The sequence below is a fragment of the Cryptomeria japonica genome, chromosome 11, assembly GCF_030272615.1.
Source record: "Cryptomeria japonica chromosome 11, Sugi_1.0, whole genome shotgun sequence".
Lineage (NCBI taxonomy): Eukaryota > Viridiplantae > Streptophyta > Pinopsida > Cupressales > Cupressaceae > Cryptomeria > Cryptomeria japonica.
In genome coordinates this window covers 297610366-297629256 of record NC_081415.1, presented here as the reverse complement: position 1 = coordinate 297629256, position 18891 = coordinate 297610366, and the positions used below count along the sequence as shown (strand labels likewise).

The 18891-nt window shown below is 36.0% G+C and overlaps 1 protein-coding gene across 1 annotated transcript; it reads right to left on the bottom strand.

Annotated features, from left to right (window-relative positions):
- Nucleotides 1-291: 291 nt before the first annotated feature.
- On the bottom strand, nt 292-14134 carry LOC131072370 (protein unc-13 homolog). The gene is made up of 5 exons (XM_058008517.2): nt 13889-14134; nt 12095-12949; nt 11069-11524; nt 1714-1903; nt 292-1558 (listed from the first exon to the last, which is right to left on the bottom strand). Exons 2-5 carry the CDS (start codon nt 12875-12877, stop codon nt 540-542), a joined length of 2448 nt encoding a protein of 815 aa, XP_057864500.2. The 5' UTR covers nt 12878-12949; nt 13889-14134; the 3' UTR covers nt 292-539.
- Nucleotides 14135-18891: the final 4757 nt, after the last annotated feature.

Sequence of the window (18891 nt, the reverse complement as noted above, 5' to 3'; positions counted from 1 at the left end):
GGTAATGTTAAGTAATTGTTGTTGTCTTCATCCTAAGGAAAAGACTAGTCCTACAGTTGATCATGGATTGACCAAACTATCTCCGTTGTAGTTCATGCTTTCTACAGGTTTCATTCAACCCCAAGCTATTATTTCAATAGCCAGAATGGATCTAATCCTAATATGCTCAGAGGTACTTATCTCACCAAATTTAAGTGCCAATATACATACAATTAAGATGAAACAGCAAGAATCGAGGATTTAAAACATTACTGAAAAAATCTCATTCATATTTAATTGAACCATGCAAAAGTTAAGGAGGAATATGACAGCCGAACATATCAAAGAATAATCAATCTTCTAATGTGATAAACCAAGTGAAATTTTTTACAAGAGAACTCCTTTCAGTAGCCTTTTTGAGACAGTCCAACTGCCTTTTCTTCTTCCTAAATCATTTGGTTCCATTGACAAATGATTTCCAAATTCACTCTATATTGATTATATGTTATGAAAAATACACAAGGGATCACATTCAGACTACAGACTGGCTGTATCAATTGTTAAATCTTTTTTGGTAGGCGATAAGTTTTCTTCAGAAAGTGTGAAGCCAAATAATCATTTCGATAACATAAGACACGCAAAATAGTATTTGGGTCTGTCAAGCTCCATACACCTGATGTAGGAGGTAGAGGTAACCTTGACGTGGTTGAACTTCGTCCAGTTGCTTCAAAAAGTGCAGCTTTGAGTTTTTTGATAATATCTTCTGTATTGGAAGAAAACAGGAGCAAAATTTTTGAAGTGCTTGTTGCTGCATTTTCTACCATTTCCGATGGCACCCCACTAGTTATAAACAGGTCTTTAAGAGACTTTAAGTCTTCCTCAATCATTTGAGAATCATGTTTTGAATATACACGAGTCGGACCTCCTGCCAGCAATACTGAAAGAAATCCTTCAAATGTAGTCTTCGTTAACGCATCAATTATGCAATCCCACATTTTGTCTTTGACTGAATTTTTTATGATCTGTAGATTTAGTTCAAGTTTTATGAGAACAGGGCCGATTCTAGAAGTTGACACACCTCCATTATATAAGCCTTCAATTAGAACACACCTCAAATCATGGAAAACAACCTTGTAGGCTGCACATTCACAAAGCTTCTGAATTCCATCCTCTATATCAGCTCGAGCATGATTAAAATTGATCTCAAGCAGACTCAATGCAGCCTTAGGAGTTGAATCTGAAAGGCTAGTTTCATTTGGGATATGATTTTTTGGACCATGAGATATAACTTGGTCTAGCGAATTGAGTTCAGATTGAATGTGATACAAGGTATTCATGCGAACAAACAATTGTGCCAAACCAAATGTAGCACCTTTAGTAGACTGTAAACAACTTACTGACCCTCCCAAACTTTTGCTTCTACGAAAGATTGGGGTCTTTAAACATTTCGAACCTCTGCTGCTTTTGCTTTTCTGAAATACAGGGGATTTCTTCTTCCTTTTCCACAGGCCAAAACACTTTGTTTCCTTCTTGCATCTTGTCAGTGACGGAAAAGACAGGAGATAACTATTCTTGGATCCTGCAAACATGAAAAGATTATGATGAATGACAGTAAACTAATAACAAATGATGCTTCATAATAGGAGGACGAAGAATGTGCAAATGTTATTAGGTCTGCTATCTTCTAAGTTTCACGACTTAAGCCTGAATCTCTAGAGGAGAATAGTGCCTTACCACATCCAGATTTTGCATTGGAAATATAGCATTGTAGAGATCTTTCAAGTCCAGAAACAAGGTAAAGAAGAGAGTCCAACTGATTAGGTATAGAAAACTTAAAAAATGCATCTAATGAATCTTTAATAATAGCTAGAACTTCCACTGCTGATGATGCATATTGCTCCTGGGCACTCTTTGGACTCCATACCTGTTGAACAAACAACTTCCTATAATTACCTCATTTTCTATATAATTCAAACATGATCTTAGGAAAAACAATACTCAATTCTTTGAACTCCAATCTGTAGTCAGTGTACAATGTCTATTATTATGTTTTGATACTATTGGTTATCCGACTATGTATTAAATGTTTGTTGGTGCCGGGTACCTATAAGCATTAGTTGGTTGATGGTTGTGTTCTTCTTGGCAACTGTTGGGCCCTTTAAATATATTACGTATCAGCAAGGAAAAAAATATGATCTAGTCGGATTGACACTGATTTGACTAGATCATACTCTTTTCCTTGCCAATACATAATCTATTTAAAGAACCCAGTGGTTGTCAAGAACACAACTGTCAACCAACCGACACTTATAAGTTATAACTACCTAAAGCCCACAAACACTTATACATAGTCAGATAACCAATCTTATTGAAACATTATAATTGACATTGTACACTGTGTACACATTCCCTATGAACATCACTATTAATTTTTCTACATTTACAAAAGAAATTCCATCAATAATACTTTTCCAATAGTAGAACAAACAATTGCAATTTCCAATATCCTTAAATTTCATGACTGAAAAAGCAACAATTCAGTGAAAGACGATATGTATATTTCTTAGATTATTAAAAAATTCTTACTTCCTAGCATACTCCAAAATAGGGTTCACTTTATCATCTTGAAGAATTCCGTGATATCATTCTTTATTGCTTATTGGAACCATGCTTTTATATAGGAAATTGCCTATGATTCCCAATTAAATAAGATCCATTTACAAACACCATTAAGATTCTAAACAATTTGAACTCATCATCCCAAATGATGCAAAGCGTCTTCCTTAACTTCCTCCTTGCCACAACCAGTTAGTGGAATACGTCAGTTTTTTTAGGGCTTTATTTTTACTAATTTTAGTTCACAGTTCAGCAGTTTTGCTGCTGCCAAACTTTTATACTACAGCTATTACATGCTTTCTATTTTTAGGTTTGAATAATTAAAATAGGTTGGAATAACTGTTCAGGCAGTAGAGGACAGGACGGATAGGTAATTAGGAAACTCAGTTTTTGGAGGGTACTGGTGATAAGAATAGGGGGGAAAAGAAACACACAGCCAGGGGTTGGATATTATGTAGACTGTGAATCAATTCTATGGTTGTCTTTGTAGTAGTTTCTGAGTATGAATATAATATTCAAGTCTAAATAACTTAGTGAGTATATTTGTATGGATCACTAATGGTTGATTTTCATGACTATTTGGATCTCTGCCATTTGACAGTGTTTACATGTGTAAGTTAATACAGAACAGGGTATTTTCTTTTGGACACCAATTTGCAGGTTTAAGGGACAGAACTGCATCACTTAGTATTTTACTTTGGAAACTAATTTGCAGGTTCAAGGGCTTGATCCGCATCATTTGAAGTCCCTGGTTTCAAAGGAGAATTGAGTCTAGAAGTGTTCCTAGATCGGATTCAAGAGTTGGAAAAGTTTTATGACATGGAAGGAATTGAGGAGACTGATCTACAAAGGGTCAAAGTTGTAGATTCTAAAATGAAGTCTCATGCTGCTCTATGGTGGGTGAATCTCCAAAATGTTAGGAGAAGACAAGGAAAAGAGAAAATCAAACTATGGCCAAAGATTTTAAAACATTTGAAGCTAAATTCCTGGGTTCAGATTATTAGCAAAGTTTTTTTAAGAATTTGAAAATCTGATGAAAAAGGAGTCTTCCATATCAGCCTACACTGAATAATTTTTGAAGTTGCAAATTGGGACTAATTTACAAGAGGATGATGAGCATGCAGTAGTCTGATACATTAACAGACTTAGATTTCAACTTAAAACGAGTTAGCCCTGCTCAAAGTAAATATTATGATAAGCCTATGAGGCTTCTCAATTAGCCTTGAAAGTGGAGGAAAAATTGAATAGGTTGGGAAAGGTGATTAACAAAAAAGAGGTGACAAAAATTCAAATAGAGGAAGAGGAAATTCCTCCAAAACAACCAATGAAGAAGAGCCAGAAGATAATTTGAAGCCAGACTTCCAAGGGAGGGGTGGCTTTAGAAGGCAAATTACAAGGACAACAATCTTCCAGAATTTGGAAGCCTTTGAGGTGCTTTATTTGTACTGAGGTCCACAGGGCTATAGACTACCCACAACACCCCAAGAGAACGATGGTGAACCAAGAAGAAGGAGAAGAATTCTTCTAAAGAATTTGAAGCAAAATGGGTGAGAATTTTATGTTGAGTATAACCTTGATAGCTGGAGGCAAAGTAGCCCCCATTTCTGATTGGAGAAGAAACATGTTTCGAACACACTTCCAGTGTAAAGATAAAGTGTGCAAGATGACTGTGGATAGTGGGTTTACTGATAACTTGGTAAGTATAGAAGTGGTGCAAAAACTACAGCTTGTTTGTATTCTGAAACTGAATCCTTATAAAATTGTTGCTTGAAAAAGAATCATAGTGTGCTCGTGAATCAATCATGTCTAGTTGACTTCAAAAGTCGTTTGTATAAATACAAGGTGGTGTGTGATGTAGTGCCAATGGATGCTTTCCATTAGCCAGGCCTTGGATATATGATAGGAATGTGATTCACCGTGACAGAGAAAACACTTATAAGATACAACGAGAGGGTAAAAACCATATCTTGAAACCTTTTAAAGAAGGAAGAACTGAAACAGCAGCTTTGCCTCTATTTATAGTGGGTTGGAAAGAGTTTTTTAGAGAATCTAACGGAGAAGTTTGTTATCTTTTGTAACCTCTAGGAAAGGAGAAATCATCTCAGCAAACAATCCCATTAGAGGTGCAAAATTTATTGCAAGAATATTCTGATTTGATGCCATCTGATCTGCCAGCTGGTTTGTCTCCTACCAAAAACATTACTTCAAATTGATCTAATTCTAGGTACCAAATTACCAAATGAGGCTACTTGTAGCATGCATGACTTCTCTAGAAAATGAGGAAATGAGAAAGAAATTACTAAATCATTAGAGAAGAGATTTGTAAGAGAAAGCATGAGTCCATGTGCCACACTTGCTCTGCTCTCCCCTAAGAAAGGAGGAAAATGGCAATTATGTATGGATTCTAGAGTAATTAACAAAATCATTGTAAAGTACCAATATCCACTACCTACAATGGATGATCTATTAGATTGCTTGTCACATGTCAAAGTCTTCTCCAAGTTTGACCTTAGGAGTGGATACCATTAGATTCAAATTCGAGATGGAGAGAGTGGAAAACTGCCTTCAAAACCAAGGATGAGATGTGAGCGGGTAGTGATTCCCTTTGGATTGTCCTATGCCCCAGCTACCTTCATGCAAAAAATGGACAGGGTATTTAGCTTGCACATTGGAAAACTTATCGTAATTTATTTTGATGAAATCTCAACCAATCATAGATTGCACATTGAGAAACTAATCATAGTAAAAATATGGAGCATGTAGAACATTTCAGAGTGGTGCTTGACATACTCAAGAGTAGAGAAATTGTTTATCAACCCTGAAAAGAGTGAATTTTGCAAGGAAAAGCTGGTAGTTTTGGGTAGTGTTATTTCAGTTGATGGATTGAGCATGAATCTAGAAAATGTTAAAGCTATTCTTGAGTGATCTACACCTCAATGTATTACTGAGGTGAAGAGATCCCATGGATTGGTGAATTTCTATAAGAGATTCCTTACGAATTTTAGTGGCATAAATGCACCCTATTGATCACACCAAAGGAAAGGTTTTTACTTGGACAAGAGCAGCTGATGTGAGCTTTGAACAACTCAAAAGGAAGGTTATTGAAGCACCTATTCTTCCTTTGCTCGACTTTGACAAAAAAATTATAATGGCTTATGATGGTTCGAGAGTAGCTATTGGAGGAGTGTTAAGCCAAGATGGAAAACTTGTGGCTTTTGTTAGTGAGCAATTAAATGAAGCTAAAAAGAAGTATTCTACCTACCTATGATAAAGAATTCTATGTTGTGGTGCAAGCACTAAAATATTGGAGGCATTATCTTCTACATAGAGAGTTCATTTCGATGATCAACAATCAATCCTTGAAATACATGAATTCATTCGGTAAACTATCTCAAAAGCATGCCAAATGGGCTTCATTCTTGTAGGCTTACACCTTTGTTGTGTAGCATATGAGTGGCAAAATCAGTGTAGTGGTTGACACTTTAAGCAAAAGCAATCATTTATTGGTTTTAATGAGTTATGGGTTGGTTGGCTTTGAAGAAATGAAGGATGAATATGAAAACAATCCATATTTTGGCAGCATCTATGCAGTTCTCAAAAGTCGAGACCATATAGATATGTGTCCATTTGAAGACGACTTTTTATTTGACAACTTCATATTTAATGGTTCTCAACTTTGCATCCTCTTTGGATTGAGGAGAGAAAAGATTGTGAGAAAGATATGCACTCAAGTGGGTTGGATGGACATTTTGGAAGAAATGAGACTTTTGGATTCGTGAGTGAGAAATCCTTTTGGTCTAACATGAGGTGAGATGTGGACAAGTTTTTTGCTATGTGTAAGGTTTGCCAAATAGAAAAAGGAGGACATAAAAATACAAGTTTATATATGTCTTTATTTGTGCCAAGGGAACCATGGGATAATATTTCGAGTGATTTTGTCTTGGGGCTTCTTCGAACCCAAAGAGTTCATGATTTAGTGTTTGTGGTGGTGAATTGAATTCTAAAGTAAACCATTTTATACCTTGTAAGAAGACAAATGATGCAAGTCAAGTAGCATATTTTCTCTTTCAGGAAATTGTGAGGTTGCATGGTATCCCAAAAACTATAACAAGTGACAAGTGTCACACATGTGTCTTTGTTGTCATTGATGTCAAACTTGTCAATGTGATCCGAATGTTGGTGTTGTTGGTCCGGATGTACTGTGATGTACTAAGATGTATTGTTATGGTTCGGTACTATTGTGATTTTGGTGTTGCTGGTAAAAAAGTGATGTGTAGTAGAAGAGTATGGTGTTTGGTAGTTTAGTCTAGATTGTGTTCTTGATGTCTGATTGCATCTGGCTCTGGTCTGGATGTCTATTTGATTGGTTATATGTTACAGAGTTATTTACAGATTGATGTTGTTCTTTTTGGATGGATTGGGTAGATGACATGAGGTATTTCCGAAGGAGTAATGTTCTTTGTTTTCTCTGGAAGTGGTGTTGTTATTGCTGCTGACTGCTCTAGTGAATGGTATTATGGTCCGGAATATGTGTTTGCATTGGATATGTTTTAGATGGCTATGTTGACTAATGCAAAATTTTTCTGGTAGTTTGATTTCAGATTTCCAATTGATTGGATGGTTGTTCTTGAGAGACATTGTTGCCTATGATTGGTTTTCGTATTGGTTCAAGAATGTGCGAAGGAATGCATTGCTTTCCTCGTCTTGATATTGCTTTAAGGATGTTGTGGACTACTAGTTATTATTCCTAAGGTGTTGTGCTTCTTTTATGGTGGGCCGCTTATTCTAATTTTTGGGTACGGATTAAGACATTTTGTGTTAATCAGATTGGTTTGTATTGGCTTATGTGTTTTTGATCCGAGTGGTTGTGTGTAAAATCTTTTGGTGATATTTGGAAGGTGTGCCGACTTGCTGTGAACCCTCAGATGTCTTCTTTACCTTCCGCATGAAATATTTTGGGTCAATGTTATGTACATGTTACATTTCCTTTTTGGCCAACATAGTAGAGATTATTTTTGATCTAGTTGATATATAATGCATAGATTAGTTGTGTTTGAGTATAAAAAAGAAGCGTAGAGATGCATGGTGAAAGAATATTTGAAGTATGGTGCAAATGTGAAGCGAAGCAGTGGTTCGAAAATGTTACAGAATAGTTAGATGAGTATTGATCTGTGAATTGTCATCCACATATTGATAGATTCTATTTCCTATGTAGTTCAATCTATTTTCTCATATTGTATCTAGAGTCAGAGAAATGGGACTCGCCCAGACTCGCCTAGACTCGGCGAGTCTGAGTACGAGTCATGCTCGGCGAGTCCTAGGGGCTCGGACTCGGACTCGTCCGAGTTTGGCGAGTAAAATCGCCAGACTCGCCGAGTTGGCGAGTTTGGCTCAAACTCGCCAAACTCGGCGAGTCCTGAGCCCCAAACTCGGCTACTGCCTAGCTTTAAGTAAAATGACAAAAAAAAAACATTTTAAAAAGTTTCTTTAAAATGAATGGTCTCGTCTTTGTTCACTACAACCTCCGCCTGAGAATGAGAAAAATTAGGGTTACAACATGTCAGCCAATAGAAAAATAACACCAGATGCCTTTATTAAATAATAAGTTTTTTTGGCCTTGCGGGGCGCTGCCCCTCGACCCCGCCCTGTATTGCGACAGGGAGCGCCCAAGGGGCGCTGCCCTTTGACCCCGCAAGGGGCGATGCCACTTGACCCCACCTTGGGGGCGCTGCCCCCAAACCCCCATCGAAAAATATGAGGGGAAACTGCGTTGATAGAAGTAGGGAAAATTTAACCTTTGAGTTTGACACTGATTGGATCGACCAGGTAGATATAGAGGCTGAGACTATAGCCATGGCAGAGGAGGAGCGGAGAGCACGAGCATAGACAGGAGATTCAGAGGCAAATAGTGACACGGATGTTCCTGATGTTGGTGAGCATGGCATGGTGTCACGGGGAGCGGCCATGGCTGTCCAATCATCTAGGACCTACCTTAGACGCCTTCGCAGGGGGCCGGGGCTGGAGGGTGCTGCCGTGCAGGCTTCTCTGAGCCATTGGCTTGTAGTTGTATTTACCTTTGGTATTTGTATGAAACATTTGATGATGATCATATGATGACATGTATTTTTTATTCCATGAGTTTTGTAATATTGTATACATTTGACAATATTTATATATCTATGTTTGTTATTTTCTTCAGCTACAATTTGCGTTTATGCTTATGTGATTGATGTATACTTGTGTATGTAATCAAATGAGCCGAGTTTGATGATGTTATTTTGTCTTTAAGGTGTATTCAATAAAGGGTGTCTGAAACAAGTTTTAAATCTTTAAAAATCTCTACATTTCTTGAGTTTTTCACTTTCTCGAGTCCAGCCGAGTCTGGAGCCGAGTCTGACGCCGAGTCCTGAGTCCAAGTCCGAGTCCGAGTCCGAGCTGAGTCCGAGTCCCGTTTCTTTGATCCCTGCAAAAGATGGAAATTCTGGCATTTTCTGTTTCAGAAAAAACATCGGGTAGAAATTTAGGAGATCGTTTATTTGCAGACTGTTGCAATGAAAAGGAATTAAGCAGCTGAATAATCAAAGTTTATTTTTTCGTCCTACACTGATCTATTTGTTGTAGTATTTTTAATTAGTACTGGACTGATTTAGTGTAGCCCAATAACTGGTTTTAGGTGGAATTTGTAGAGTGAGAACAGAAACAGTTTTTATTGGGATTTTTGACAGGGAAATTACTGGAATTTTGACATGAATTCTGTCAAAAAGTGAAGCGGAGATGGAAAATGGAACTAAAAACTAGATATGCAGGAGGAAAAAGGGATAAGTCAGATAGTAAAATGAATGAATTTGACAGTGAATGGAAAAGAGGAAAAGGAAACTAGAAATGCAAACAAGGAAAGGCTGATGATTTGGATGGTGAAGAAGACAAGGAAAACCATAATGGTTGTAAATTGTATTAAATTAGATCAATAGTTTCTGGAGGTCATCATTGTTGTCAAGTGATATGTTGGGCCAAAATTTTCAAAGACTACCATCTATACACTAGAGGAAGCTATCTTCATTTCTTTGACTTTCCTTTCCATATGTTTTCGATGTAACACTTATTGTTAGATTGAACTTAATTGACGACCCTTACATTCTCTATGCTATAAGACAGTTGTAAGATCCCCATGCTTTGAAAAGCTGCCATTTGAACACTACTTTCTTTATTGACCTTTCTTTCACATCGATCAGGGCTTCACAAAATTCGCTAGGTGTGAAAGGAGACCAGTGGAATCACAGCCTTGAGAACATTTTTCTTGACACCATTATTTTGTAGAATTCTTGTTATCCTGCGAATCCATTCCCTATTGATTCCTTCGAGTGCTCAGGGATCCCTTGGTCTAAACAAGCTTACAGTCAAGACAATATTGTCTTCTAAAATATGCTTAACATTCATTTTTCACTTCTACCACATTGAGAAAAATTGGCTAATTATAGTCAAGTATTTTCTCAAATTTTTAGGAAACCATCTAAGGCACAAAAATACAAAACGATGACTAATCAGCACAAAGTCATGCCAAAGTCATTTATCAAGTGCCCTTTGCATCTCATGATGGTCCAGAATCTTATTCTTCTATGTTTTTGGTGGCTCTGAAGGGGATTCTTTGCAAAAAGCCAAAAGAATTTATTGAGCCAATACATCAGTAGTCAAAACTAAAAGAACAAAGCGTAGAGGATTAGGCACAAGGGATGAAGTGTCCTAGTAATGGTATATTGTACATGAGAAAAATTAAACTAATACTCAAACTTTATGCATCAAGTCAGTGTTTCTCCAAGTTTCCTAGATGGGGGGGGGCGGGGGGTGTACGGACCTGGAGCACATTTGTGGGGAGAGAACAATCTAGAAGCAGTTGAAATTTTAAAGTAAATACAATGTGTGGAATTTGCAATGACAATCTTCTTTCTTGTATATTTTTAAGGGTTTGTAGAATTATCTTCCTTGTAAAGTTATTTAAAAAAAAAAGATCATGCACCAAATGTAACAGGTTGTTCATCCTTAAGAAAAAGGGGATGTCCCCTCCAAGTCCCCAAGTCCCTGGGATGTGCGAGATGTTGGGAACATCACCTAAACCCCTAGGTTCAGTCCCCAGGGAACACTGCTTCAAACTCTTGTCAATCACTGCAAAGTGCAAACTTTAATTTATAATTGATAACAATTAATTTCAAGTATATGAGTAATTATCCTCTCTTTTCCTCATATTGAAGGAAGAAGCTAAAAGTATCACTGCGCTCTATAGTTGGTTACACGAAAATATATATTTTTAGAATATTTTTAACAAATAACAAAAAATGGCTTGCTTGAAATTGTATTAAAATATAACAGTCTAATTTAAAAAAGAAAGATGATAAAGGAAATAGAGAATGTTTCCTGAATGCAAAATCTGTCTATAGATAACGATGACAAATAGAAAGTGAAGGCATAAATAATATACCTCTTGCTTTTTACTACCGTTCACACATTCCTGGAGTCTGTCTAGTCTCTCTTTGATCCATATTTTCGTTAAGTATGCAATGGTAGAATTAGCCTCATAGGGTGACATTTCCTGCATGACCGCTTTTCCACCATCTTCACAATCCACTGAGTCTTCAACAGCAATCCGGACTAGTTCCTTCTCTAAATTTTCTGCAGAGAGAAATACTTGAATAGCCTCAGGTGTCAATGTTGTAACACCTGATAGGAACCGTTTCAGGTCTCTTCCATAGCAAGAATGAAGAGTAACAGCAGCAATGCCTAATGGAAAGGGGTGCCACAACTTCAACACTGGGCTAAAAGTGTCCTTCTCTTTCCTCGCAAGTTCCCAAGTATCTCGTGCCATTATCAAAAGATCTGGATTTGGCATTCCCTGTCCTTTGAAAAGTGTATTTCTTGCATCTACCTGTCCTACCTTCTGTTTTCCAAAAAAACATAGTATTTGATAGATTTGTATGGATTTTTTAAATGTTGCAAAAGGCATACATCATATTAACAAACACCAACATACTTTAGTTTTTCAGCGACAGTTTGGGAAACATTGAGAAGTACAAGGACAGCTGGCTTACAGTGATTAAAATGAACATGTGTTCACCTTCTTAAACAAGCATCCGTATGTATTTTAACTAGAATTACATACAACTAATACTTTGTAGCTGCCTGGCTCATTTCTGAAGCACGTAAAACAAATGAAGACGCACATTGAGAAATACAGTGAAATATGATGATACATATTGCATTCATTTTGTACCCCTGCATTATAAACGCCAATATATTTGACCACTAAAACCATGCATACAAACAGAGATTCTAATTACCACTGTTCCTTGCAAAATAGCAGAAATAAAGCATAATGCAAAATTATGATAGAATATACAAATAATCTACAAGAATGGAAAATACTCTGCCAGAGAATGTTGCACGACAATTAAAGTTTCTAGTAAAAAAGTAATGCTAAGCTCCCTAGCAACAACAAAATAATACCTACCTTAGCAAATGCACTCTGGAGGGATGAACGAATGTAGATATCAATCCTATTGCGTGAAATGTCCAGCTTCTCTTTGTTCTCCTGATGAACATCCTCAACTAAGATTTTAACAGTTGCCAATGCAAGACCAAGAACATTCTGCATAAACTCGGGTCCATTGGTATGAAATGTATCATGATAAAAAAGAAGTTTCTTCTCTGCCCATTCCAATATTGAATCCAGTGTAGAATTGAGGACCCTCATGTAGAGAGGATCTTTGGCTTCTTTTGCATCCTTGCCAACCTCTGCTAGCTGACTTTCTACCGCTCCGAGAAAATCTAATTCTATTTGGCCTGTAGCCACAAATTGTTGGAAGAGAATCCATGTAAAACTAATGTTATGAAGCATCTGATTGAACCCTAGGACTCCCCAAGTCTTCTTTATCACGTCCATCACCCCATCAATCTCTTCAATAACAGTTGTCTGTTGTGTACGGTCAAAGCAAGATCCAAGGAGCATAAGGTAGAGGTGTAAATTTAGAGGAAAGGCATCAACCCAATGGAAAAACTTTGATGAAGTCCCATCATTTGACCTGCAAACTGATTCAACAACTAAATTGTGCAATTCTTGCATGGTCTCCGAATCCTTTCCCATTTCAATAGGTTTATCATCTGCTCCCCGTATTATTTCTCTGAGCCTTACTGCAGCAATACTGGAATGTTTCAAAGGAACATAAGGATGTACTAGAATACCCAACTCAAGGATTCTCAGCTGGCGCTTCTGCCATGCATGATACTCACGCATATCAAAAAAATCTGAAGGTTTTAGTTGTTGTAGTAGTTCGAGTGGAAGAACTACAGTGTCTGCCCGCTTTCCCTGATGTTATAGTAAATAGCAGAGAGTAAGAAGTCTGGATAGAACCAATCTATTTGTACTGTAAATATTTGTGAAGTCCTGAATTTACAATAATAGAAAGCAATCTAAGATGCTTAACAGAAATTACACGTCCAATATTAGTCTACATCCTACTTCATAAATAGAAACCTTCCCCACAGAAAATTTTTCATCATATGCAAGAAACGAGTATATCTCAAAAAGTAGCAGTAAGATGAAACTTCGAGTAAAAGGAAAAAGTAGTTAGTAAAAAAAACATAAAAAGACATTGTGATTTGAGAAAATAGTGTCGTGCCAAAACAGAAAGGATGGAAAACACAATGCGAGCACAAAAGATGGAATTCTTTAAAACAAAGCTGGCTGAACTAAAATGCAAACTTCACTGATGTTAGTATATAAGTTCAAGAATCTCTCAAAAAGTAATCTAACATAAAAACTTCGCAGGGAATATATCCAGTTAGATGCATGCAAGTCTCAAAGTTCCTTACATGTGAAGGTAATATGGAGAGTACACAATAGGGTCAAATAGAAATTTTAATAGCACATCACAAACACAGTTTTACCTTATGAAACGTGTCCAAGCACAGGAATTTCTTAATCAAGTAGCGTCATTAACTATTTATATTCAGATCTAAAAATAAATGTAAGAAACTTCCTTCAGGGCCTTGGAATGGGACATTTCTATGGACTAATTTGCTATTTCCAAAAGTTAGAATTGTTGGCAAAATTTATATGAAATTTAGATGTGTGTAGTCATTAAATTCACCTAAATTCATCACAACCAAAAGTTGAATTTTTTTCCCCAGATGTTAGCCTGTAACAGTTATAGTTCTATATATTTTCCGAATTGAAAGATTCCCCAACTATTCTACACTTGAATCAAATTCCCGTCTCTTGAAATTTTCTGAGTTCCCGACTCACACTTCAGTTATATACTGTCCAACAAGTTTGTTTTTGGCTACGGTCTACCATGTCCGAATGGCAGGTGAAAACATTGATTGAGGCAGCAGGTAACTTAATAATAGTCTTCAACCCTGGTATGTAAGCCAGGTGCAGGTTCTAGAAAACTTTGGTACTATAATACCCTTCGGGCCTGGTGTCTAAGCCCAAGAAAGTTGCTACAAAGAGCAGAGGGAAGAAATTTTAAGGAAATTGGCATGACAGAAGTAAAACTGTAGGGGTGCAAAAATTGAAAACTTATGGTAAATAGAGAGATTAGGGGTATCCAATTTGAACAATATATAAGGTAAATGGAAAACTCTTAATTAAAGGTAGAAAGATTAGAGATATCTAATTTGCAAATGGAAATAAATTTTTATTATTTTGTAAGTTTAAAAGTTTTGAAAAACTTATAAGATTAAAAAAGAGATTAGGGGTATCCAATTTGAATAATATATAAGGTAAACAAAAATTGAAAAATTTACAGGGTAAATAGAGAGATTAGGGGTATCCAATTTGAACTAAGGTAAATGGAATGAATTCTTATCCTTTTTTGGGCTTAAATAAAAACTCAAAAACTTATATAAGGTAAATAAAAAGATTAGGTATCCAATTTGAACTAATATAAGGTTAATCGAAAGAAATCTTCAGATTTAAACAAATTTTGAAAAATTTATTAGATAAATAGAAATTAGGGGTACTCAATTTGAACAATATATAAGATGTATGAAAAGAAATCCTCAATCTGTTACAAAATTAAAAAAGAGATTAGGGGTAACCAATTTAAACGATATAAGTAAATGAAGAGGAATTTCTCTCTTCATGCACTTTTACAGGAGAGGGAGGGTGTCTGATGGCTTCGCTAATGTAAAGCCTACGGATATAAATCTTACTATCAAAAATTAAAAAAGAGATTAGGGGTAACCAATTTAAACAATACAAGTAAATGGAGAGGAATTTCTTATCCTCATGCACTTTTACAGGAGAGGGAGGGGGTCTGATGGCTTCGCTAATGTAAAGCCTACGGATATAAATCTTACTATAAAAAATTAAAAAAGAGATTAGGGGTAACCAATTTAAACAATACAAGTAAATGGAGAGGAATTTCTTATCCTCATGCACTTTTACAGGAGAGGGAGGGGGTCTGATGGCTTCGCTAATGTAAAGCCTACGGATATAAATCTTACTATCATACTCGTATAATTTGGCTAATCACATAAGCTTGTCAGATCCCTTCTTTCGAAATAATAACTTTGTTTTTTTCCAGAAGCAGCATTTGGAACCAAATAACTCATAAAAATTCTTTAAGAATTCACACAAGCTTTGAATTGAAAGTTAAACATGGTATTTAAGTTAGAGTACCTGTCCAGAAAAAATTCTGAGCAAGGCTTGGCGAAGACGAGTGTCACTCTGCTCTGAAACTCCGAGTTGGTGTCTGACCACGTCTGAAACACATGGCCCCTTCCTCGATATGGAGGAAGAAGAATACGAGGGGCTAACACTCAAACTAACATTAGCTTTCTTCTTCGTCTTCAATCCCAATGCCCTTCTTATCTTAGCAACCGGAGTAGTCAGTGCTTTGTCTGACTGAGGACTTATTATATATGTAAGAGTATTATGCCTGCAAGCATTTGATGTTCGACAACAGCTAATCAAAATCTCATACGCACTTTCTTTCAAATACTCGTCAGAGACATCCAAATCTCCAAATGGCCAACTCAATTCGGAGGTTTCCGAAATACCACCATTGTTTTCATTTTGGATTGCCAGAGCCATGCTCTTCAAACAACAATTATTGTTCTTCTTGATATGTTACTGAAACATCACTCTACTTTTGGCTTGCGATTTCAAGCTAGTAATTACCAAAATCTGATATTGATGAGGCCCAATAAACCTTTCACCATCATAGCTTCGCTTCTAGATTTTCCCGCAATCTATTTTTTATCAGAAGTTATCAGCACAGTGAAGCGAAATGGAGAGAAACAAAAACCTGGATATATACGATAAACGAGGCAAATATGTCCCAAATTTATGGCTAGCTTTTTGTATTACACAGTAAACCTTGTGAGTGTCTTATGTATTTGTCCCACCTTATTTCTTGATTCATAACACAGGAAATCACGTTACATTGTATAATGCAAGCATGAAGAATTTGTCTGTTCGACAAAGACAGAGTACAGGAATGGCCGAGGTCAGAGCAAACTGGGCAATCATTTAAAGCCGATTTGATTTTGTTTTTAATTGGTGGCCGGCGACCATATCTTTGAATTCCTCGATTTTGGAATTGATCAAAGGAAGAAGAAGTTATGATATTCAGAATTGAAATGTGAGGAAGAAGTTTTAAATTGAAAATGGAGTTCAGTGATGAATGAAGAAGTTTTCAAATGAAGTCTGAGTTAATTAAGTGAAGATTGGTATTCTAATGGTAATAGAGTTAATAGAAGAAATTTATTTGAAAATAGATCATTAGATTTTATTTAATTAAATAACAAAATATTATTTAATTAAATAGATAAATTATTGAATAAATTTTTATTATTAATGATGTGATAAATAGATAAATATTTAATTGTTATTAATAAATGGTATTAATTAAAGATGTGATATTTATGATGATTGTTGAATAATTAATATGATGAAAATTAAAGATTGATAATTAGGTGAAATAATTTCAATTTCTACAATATTAATCGAAAAAGGAAAAGGTTGTGTTTAATGGAAATGTTTGTATAAGGGATTAGTTTACCTCTTCTACCTTCTGGTCATGGGACTATTGGTTAAAATTGAACATTAGCAAATTCTTTCTCTTTCTATTTCTCATGTTCTAAATGTTGAAGATAAAAAAGATTGCAATGCTATAATGAAGATAATGATGAGTGCTATCCCCCTATGGACACTTACTAACTTGCTAATATATGGGGTAAACCAAGATCGACTTCCTCCGCTCAATGCTGAGACATTATATTATGGAGGTGTTTATATTAATTTTGTGACATAGGTTAGATATGATATCCTAAATTGATCTCTCTAATTTTTTTAGATATCTATGTATTTAAGATATTTATGCTAATTTATTAGGTACTATATGGATGTGTATGTAATTGAGTGTAACAAATGTTTAGTAATGGCCTAATTAAAATACTAAATTATCAAAAAATATGTATTTTTTGTTTTTTAATTCACAAATCATTAAATGTTCATTCATTTGTATACTCCTTTATTCATTCTTCTAGCATCACCTCTCATGCAACACCTACTATAGTTGGGTAGAGGCACTCGAGGCTTGTCTGACATTCTACAAATGTTGGTCATTGCTTATAATCTTCCCAAGCTGATCTTTAGTTGGCACAACAGATCAAATATACGAGATCATGTAAATCCTTAACATGCTAATTCTTTTATTTCAACAGGCCTACAGTTATTTTGGTTCCAAAACGACAGTGTTGTACTACAGAATGTGAGTAACATGAACATTACTGACCGTTGATCACGCAAACGACGACTGAAATTTTTCGTAAAATTCAATAACACGTATTTTATAACCCCGTTTTGAAACTAGAATTGCTACATCCTCTCAACAGTGGTATTGTATCTCAATAATGATATTGTATTCACTGAAATGAGCATGCATAAAGGCCCAACCAATTTTCAGAGATGTTGGACCCAATCATTACATACTTGAAAGAAGGCACATTGGCTTTGTGTTGCTGAAGAACTTTGGCATCATTCATGCACACACAACTAGAATTGTGTCAATACTGAATTGCTTAGTGCAAAACCCTATGCCCGAGCTGTCGAAACTTGTTCTCAAGATCCCATTCCTCTCTTGCTATCTCGGGAATGACTTGCATAATCTTCTTCTTCATGTCCTTGGTAATCCAACTCTTCATCGAGCAATGTCTGGGTAAACTGAAATGAAAGGCTCAGCCTCAGTCTATTCATCTCAATGGGAATAAAGAGCAATATGTCTGGGGTCTTCCACTTAATTATTATGTAGGGTCCTATATGCTATAATTCTATGGAGTTTGCACGAGCATGAAGGGGTTTGACCAAGGCTAGAATCTTCTGGGAGGTAGATTAGTTGGGTTGAGTTTAACCAACAACACACGCTAAGTATCGACTGTGTTTAGGTGCCTGGTGTGAGATCCATTTACTCTCTTGTTTTCGTCAATTGCTCCAAGCAATTCAAGAGTCAGCAGTGAGTCGCTCAATCCCCACTCAAAAGCTGAATCAAATTCAAATTAGGCTTGCCATGCTAGAGAAGTTTGATTAGATTGAAAGAAAGAGGTAGCCTCGCATGAGATATGGTTAGGATATTTTTGAAAAGGTCAATTCTGATATCCAAAATGTGAAAATATACTGTTGAGAAAATGTCTCAATTTTGCTCTTGTTATTTTTGAGTTAAATTAATTGACAAATTGTAATTTATAAGACGATATTAATTGTCAAAATTGTGGAAACATAGGCTAAGAACGTGAACTGTTTGATCTACCCAACACTTAGTATTGCTTGCCCCATCCTAAGATGGACTAACAATAGGGACTTTGATCCCCAAGGCTGATAGCAAGATTTCACACATTTTCAGAAAGATATTTATTTTATGAAGTATGAAAACTTGATGTTTAACATTGTTGGTGTTTATAGCATGTGGTGATAAATGAGAGGTGAGGTAGAGAAAACTCGACTAAAACGATGCTTAAAGTACTGCAAAGATTGTTGTTAAGGTGTGAAACTGTGCTCTGAGCCCGTATTACGGTAATAAGAATGAATGTACGTTCTGTAGAGACAAAATAATCGTAGGAACACTTGGTGCCCATGAAACTTACTCTTGTATTTCTTTCAGTTTAGTGCTATTATTGAAGGTGCTAAAATAAGTGTGGATATGTACTTAAATTTTTTAAAAGCAGATTTTCATATGTTTCAAACATTTAAAGGCTAATTTAATTTTAAGGTTTGTTTCAGTGTATGCACTGTGTTTGGCAAGT

What these genes read in the sequence shown, in the direction of transcription:
- LOC131072370 (XM_058008517.2), bottom strand. Translation starts at nt 12,877, where the DNA reads ATGCGTGAGTATCATGCATGGCAGAAGCGCCAGCTGAGAATCCTTGAG. An exon ending in TCCAGAGTGCATTTGCTAAG is followed by an intron (nt 11,525 to 12,094) that starts GTAGGTATTATT and finishes TTTGGAAAACAG; the next exon opens with AAGGTAGGACAGGTAGATGC. An exon ending in ACGGTAGTAAAAAGCAAGAG is followed by an intron (nt 1,904 to 11,068) that starts GTATATTATTTA and finishes TTTGTTCAACAG; the next exon opens with GTATGGAGTCCAAAGAGTGC.